This window comes from Callospermophilus lateralis, chromosome 14, assembly GCF_048772815.1.
Source record: "Callospermophilus lateralis isolate mCalLat2 chromosome 14, mCalLat2.hap1, whole genome shotgun sequence".
NCBI lineage: Eukaryota > Metazoa > Chordata > Mammalia > Rodentia > Sciuridae > Callospermophilus > Callospermophilus lateralis.
The window spans coordinates 89,268,968-89,274,968 of NC_135318.1; the positions used below are offsets into that span (position 1 = coordinate 89,268,968).

Here is a 6,001-nt window from a genome sequence, read left to right on the forward strand (position 1 = left end):
ACGGCACGTGGGAAACACGGCGTACCCAGCAATTTAGAGCCCAAAGTAATTTAAGCAAACCATGAAAAGTAGTAAGATAATCTGGCTAAAAACATAGTCATAAGCTAAGTGGAGTTGCCTGTCTATAGTCGAAGATGTTCAGGACCCTGAGGCAGGAGGATGGCTGGAGCCCAGGAGTTCAAGATCAGCCTGGCCAACATAGCGACGTTCAGTTTCCAAAACACAAAAAAATGTTGTCATAGTAGCATAATTTAAGACCCCTTTCTCAGCAATTGATAGACTGAATATACAAGATAACAGAAATTCAAATATAAAAAGAAAATAACAAAATTCATTTATAAATATTATATATATATATAATATTTAACAGTAGGCATGATATATCTGTTAATATTAAAGTACTTATAATATACAAATATGTAATTCTGTATAACATAATTTTATACCATGTTTATATTACACATAAATAAAAATCTATGTATGTGTATAAATGTATATACTTCATACCTAAAAAGCATGGTACTCATTTTTTAGGCTTCCATAGAGCAACTATAAACTTATACATGAAGTCACAAAGGAAATAATAACAAGTAGCCCCAAATCAATATCATACAGGCCATTCTATCTGACCATAGGCAATAAGAGACTAATAGCATTAAAGCATGACCCCTACCCACTTGGACATTTAGAAATAATGCACGTGAACTTCACATAATGGCTGGAAACAGACCACAGTGGAGATGAACCACAGTAAAAGCACATGTCGTAATAGTAAGAGGAGCAGGGACAGCCCTTCAGGTCCCGGTCTTGGTTAGGGAACATGCATGCCCAGAGGAGGGGCTTCCCCCAACGCAGTGCTGCCCCTCCTAACCTCTGGGAGCTCTAGGCTGTTTCCTGCAGCAACTGCACCCCGGCTTCCCTGCCCAACCTGCACAGGCTGCACCCCACCACATTCCACCAAGGCTCTGCGTTTCCCTGGTTATCAGTAAATGTTGGGAAGCTTTTCAAAGGCCGCTGGGCACTTCTGCGTCTTCCTGGGAGAAATGTCTGTTCAAGGCCTTTGTCCATTTCTAAATCGAGTTAACACTGGCCTTTAGTTATTGAGTTGTGTGGCTTCCTGTGGGTTTGAGGTCTGAGCCTCTTACCAGACCCAGGGTAAGTATTCCTTTCAAGTATTCCTCCTGCTCTATACATTTCCTTGGCTCTCTGACCCTCCTTTGCTATACAGAAGCTTTGCCCTTCAACCTGAGTCTCACTTGGCCATATTTGCGTTGGTTTCCTGCCTTGGGGTCAAGTCCAAGAAACCTCGTGCAGATTTCCCCCATGTTTTCACCTCGGAGTTTCCTGTTTCCCGTCTCCTGCCAACATCTAAAGATGTGCATTCTTCACTCTCAAGTTCACTGTGGCCTGATGCACAAAGCCACATCATGGAACAACCTAAGTGCCTGTTGGGGGTGGGTAAAGAAAACGTGGCATACACATGCCATGGGATTTTATGAAACCTTAACAAAGAGGAAATCCTAGCCTTGGGGACAGCCTGGATGAACCCAGAGGACATTGTGCTAAGTGAAATGGGCCAGTCACAGACGGCCAAATAAGGACTGTGTGATCCCCTTCAAGACAAGGAGCCTAAGTCAGGAAAACTGGTAGAAGCAGAGAGGAGACGGTGGTGCCCAGGGGAAGGAAAACAAGGAGCTGCTTTTCCACAGTATCAGGCTTTAGTGCAGCCGATGATGAAGTTCTGGAGACTGTCTGGACTACAGTGAGCTTCAGGTAACTATGCTCTGACACCTAATCATAGGCAGGTGACCACGTGTCAAGGGCTCTTGCCAATGTAAAAATTACAGCACGTATCCCAGGGGGCACTAGGAGGAAAGGTCGTAAGTCCTAAGCATTTATAAGAAAACAAAAAAGAAGGAAAGTAAGTAACAGAAATTCCTAAAGCAGTCGAGTTCCTTTTAGAAAAATTCCAGGTGACGTCCAAGGTGGCCCGGCTCCTGCACAGCTCTGTCTTTAGGAGACCATCTGCCTCAGGTGGTCCACGAGCATCTCAGTATGTGCCCATCAACCCAGCTAATTAATAACTATTAACCCAGCTAATCAATACCCCTAAGTGTCCTGGTCATCTCACAGCTACAGGGAAATCCACACAGGGAGAACTAGTCCCTCTTCTTGAAGGAATCCCAAGAAAATAAAAGCTCAGAGAGCTCTGTGCCAAGAAAACTGTAATCTCCAACAGCAACACGGCTGTTCAAATGCCAAAAAGAGATGATGTCAGGGTGGGGAGAGGAGGTCAGGATGATGCCTGCCAGGCCCGGGGGTCATCCATATCCCCACATCCATGTCCAATGCTTGGGGAAAAGTGAAAACATGATAGAAAGTAAAATAATAAATAAATAAAAATTTAAAAATTACAATGGGACTATTCAGATGATTTGAAGAATTGTCCTATTGCAAAGGATATTCTATAAGAAGAAACCGTGTGTTTAAAAAGACACAGGAAAGGTCAGGCCTTCATCCTAATAAACACCTCACAAGGAGGGACAGCCCTGTTTGTTTTTGGTTTGTGAGTTCACAGGAAAAGCCCACGGGAGGCTCCCAGACACCCTTGCCAGGGCAGAGAGGGCGGTTTCCGGTGGCTGTGTACCCCACCGTGCACGGAGATATAGAGTATGACTCTATGGGTGGAGCCTGGCTGTCCCAGCCACCCAGTGTGGGGCCTGGGAGAAGCTGGCTTATGAACTTATCACCCTCTCCACCCATCTTGCTGATCCCCCACTGCCACGAGAGACTTCATGTGAGCCTATCATAGACGCCAAAGTGCCTCGAGAGGCAAGGAATCCGTGTCACAACCAGCTACTCCATTAACGTCACCCACTCGCAACACAGCACCTGAGTGAAAACACTTTATTCCACAAGTTTAACTCCTGGTGAGGTGGAGCGATGAGACTTCAGGTGAGGACTTTACAGACACTAAACCAGAATACAGACTTCACTGAGGGGAAGCCAAGCCCACGAGGGCTCGGCTTCCTTCTGCTCTCTCCTCTTTGTGGAAACTTCCATAGTTGCTTCTTCCTGTCGGGATCCAAAAGGTCTTGAAACAATGCCACAGAGCGACGTATCAGAGAATCCAGAGACCTGGAATTTAAGGCAAAAGAGTTCCATCCTCATTTCACGGTTGAAGCATCACTAGCAAGTACGTTAAGAAGAACTTTCCTTATTCTCCTGGTAACGGTGCCGTGTGTCAGCTGTATGGCTGTGGCAAAGGCCTTGATTTCCCCTGGTCATTTTCCAAGCAACCTAGGTCATTGCATGGATGGATTGGGGGACGCAGCCAGAAATCCTTGGATGGAAAACCCAACCTTTGATTCTCTCTTCCTACCCCCGGCTGAGGTTGTGCTGTCTCTCTTCCCTTCAACCTGATTTCCATCCTTGAAAACCGGGCCCAATAGTGGCAACTCCACCTCTCCTTCTTGAAGGGGTTGGTGTGACAATGTTGGTGTCAGAAGCACTTTAGAGCTAGCCTGGGGAAATCAACCCAAGCCCCGGGCTGACCTCAATTCTGTCTAATCAACTCAAAGTCTGTGATGTAGGTTTTTCCCAGTTCCTGGGTCATAAAGAGTGGACAGTCTCCTTTGGAGCAGACGGCAATGAACCAGCCAGGGAAGGCCACAGACTCGAAGGTCGAGGTCCTGCCGGTCTCACTGTGATAGAAGAGAAAGGGCTTCACAGGCTCACTGAAGGCATGCAGATCTATTATGCTTCTTTCCTGAAGAGTAAGAAGAGGGCCCCGGGAGAAATGTCACCTCTGGAACTGTCCCATGTTCCTTACAGATAGGTATTTCTATAATTGCATTGCCCATCTACGTTTGCATCCCCAGTCTCTAACATAGGCCTGGAGAGCTTGGTTTCACACCAGGCAATGAGGATCATGCAGACCCCGGGGGCTCTTCCCAGAAGCCAGGGGACAAAATCATCCCTAACTTTACAACCACTGTTTCATATCTTATCATTGAATTGAGTGTCTGGTACTTTTTTAAAATAATGGGAAAATCACAATTATTGAAATATTTGTTTTAGAGACTTATCTTTGTTTACTTAAAATGGCAAACAATTTCAAAAAAAATTTTTTAATCAAGTCATGCCCTTTGTGATAGGTTGGCTAAAAATGTCCTTGGTGGTTTTACCCAGTGAGAGAGAGAGAGAGAGAGAGAGAGAGAGAATGTGTGTGTTTGTGTGTGTGTGTGTGTGTGTGTGTGTGTGTGTATGTGTGTGTTGGAGTCAGGAACCACTTTAAGAGCCTTTCTCCTTGTCAAAATCCTTTTCCAAAAATTCTTTTTAGTCACATACAACACCAGGATACACCCTGACGTCATCACAAAAGCATGGAATGCAACCAGCTCCCGTCCAGGCTCAGCCCTCCCCCTGCTAAATCACTTTTGTAGAATAAAATGAGTGATTTTAGTGAATGGATTCAAAACACCACTACCATTTATTTCTTATCCTTTCACAATACATGCAATACCTTTGGCAACCCCAAAAGAACCAAAAATAAACATGCATAAGAATAGCGAACTGTCTTCTGAAAGATTCTAAAATCACAGGTTCCTTCAAATGAGCACCTTGAAAGACAAGTGGGCATCTTCTCCCAGTCAAGCGACGGTAGACCCTGGCTTGCTGGCCTTACCTCAAGCTGCAACACTGGTTGCTCCCCGTCCTTTTTACAAAACAGGCAGCAATTGGGCTCCAACAGTCCTAGGTACATGGGTTTTCCTCTGTCCTTCTCAAGGGTCTCCAGGTGTCTGCATGGCATCAAGGTGACGGTGACTGGGAACAATGCAAAAAGTGTCACTCCATCGCCCCTTCCACAGATGCCTCTCTGTGCAGAGATTGAAGGCAGCAGAGGCTGCAATCGCCTGACCAGCTCTTACAGAGTGGCCACCCTGTGCCTCGCCACCCCCTTGTCCCTGAGGAATTCTTTCCCTTATAAAAGTCAGCCTTTGGTGGATTCAAAATCGAACCTTCTGGTAGATCCCACTCTTTGGTCTAACTCTTTGAAGTTTCACAGAGAAGGTCTTCCACTCTCTCCCTTCAGCCTGCCTGGACTCGTTCCTGTAGTCCCAGACAACCCCAGGACCATCCTCTGTCCATCATTGCCCACAGGGGGCCTTCTCTCTGGAGACCCAGAAACCCTACCAACTGTGAAATGCAAGGCTGTCCACAGCAGCACTGGCCAAAGGGGCTGCCTGCACCAGGCCTTGGCTACTCACTTGGAACCATCCGTTCCTTCCTTGGGACTATCATGAGGGTCTGGTCTTGAAGAACCCACGCGCGGTGGTTGAGATCCTGAACATACCTCCTGGACGGCTCTTCTGAGGCTAAAGCTGTAGAGAAAGTCAAAATGCAAGTGTGTGCAGGAGAGTGCAGGGTGTCCCCCTTTCCAAGGCCTTGCCCTTCGGTGAAGATCTTTACCTTTGGCCATTATGGTGGTGTTGCTTCCAAACTGCTGAGCTCCAGAACTGTTTCTGTGCAGACTGAGTCAGTCCCAAGCTACAATGTGACCCAGGGTTGGAGGGCTGCCCAACAGAGACCCCAGTCAAAAATCTGTGCTCTCAGAAAGCACCAGGCTTCCTTAGCTTCTTGGACTCAGCAGAAGCAGTCACACCTACGACTCCTGCTCCACCTGGGCCTAGACTCCTAACAGGACAGAAGCAAGAGGAAATCAGAGGTCAGCAGACTTCCCAAGGCCTGGCTATCACTGTCCCCTGCTTATGCAGGACCCTGTGTCCCGGCCTTGGTGAGTCGTGGCTTCTATTGCACTCGGGTGCTTCACCAGGGTCAGGCTTTTATCTACCCAGGGAAGGAAGAAGGTTCTGCCTCATTAGAGCCGGAACTACATGGCAGGTTAGGTAATCACCAGTTCCTGGTGTCCTGGGATTTGCTTAGTATTTATATTAATAAATATCAATTGTAGCATAGTCATGACTTATCCAAGCCTTCT

General features: G+C 46.7%; 1 protein-coding gene across 1 annotated transcript; it reads right to left on the reverse strand.

Annotated features, from left to right (window-relative positions):
• Nucleotides 1–3,556: 3,556 nt before the first annotated feature.
• On the reverse strand, nucleotides 3,557–5,482 carry LOC143380053 (interleukin-36 alpha-like). Its single transcript, XM_076832778.2, has 4 exons — nucleotides 5,473–5,482; nucleotides 5,271–5,384; nucleotides 4,688–4,827; nucleotides 3,557–3,769 (listed from the first exon to the last, which is right to left on the reverse strand). Exons 1-4 carry the CDS (start codon nucleotides 5,480–5,482, stop codon nucleotides 3,557–3,559), a joined length of 477 nt encoding a protein of 158 aa, XP_076688893.1.
• Between the last annotated feature and the right edge of the window lie 519 nt (nucleotides 5,483–6,001).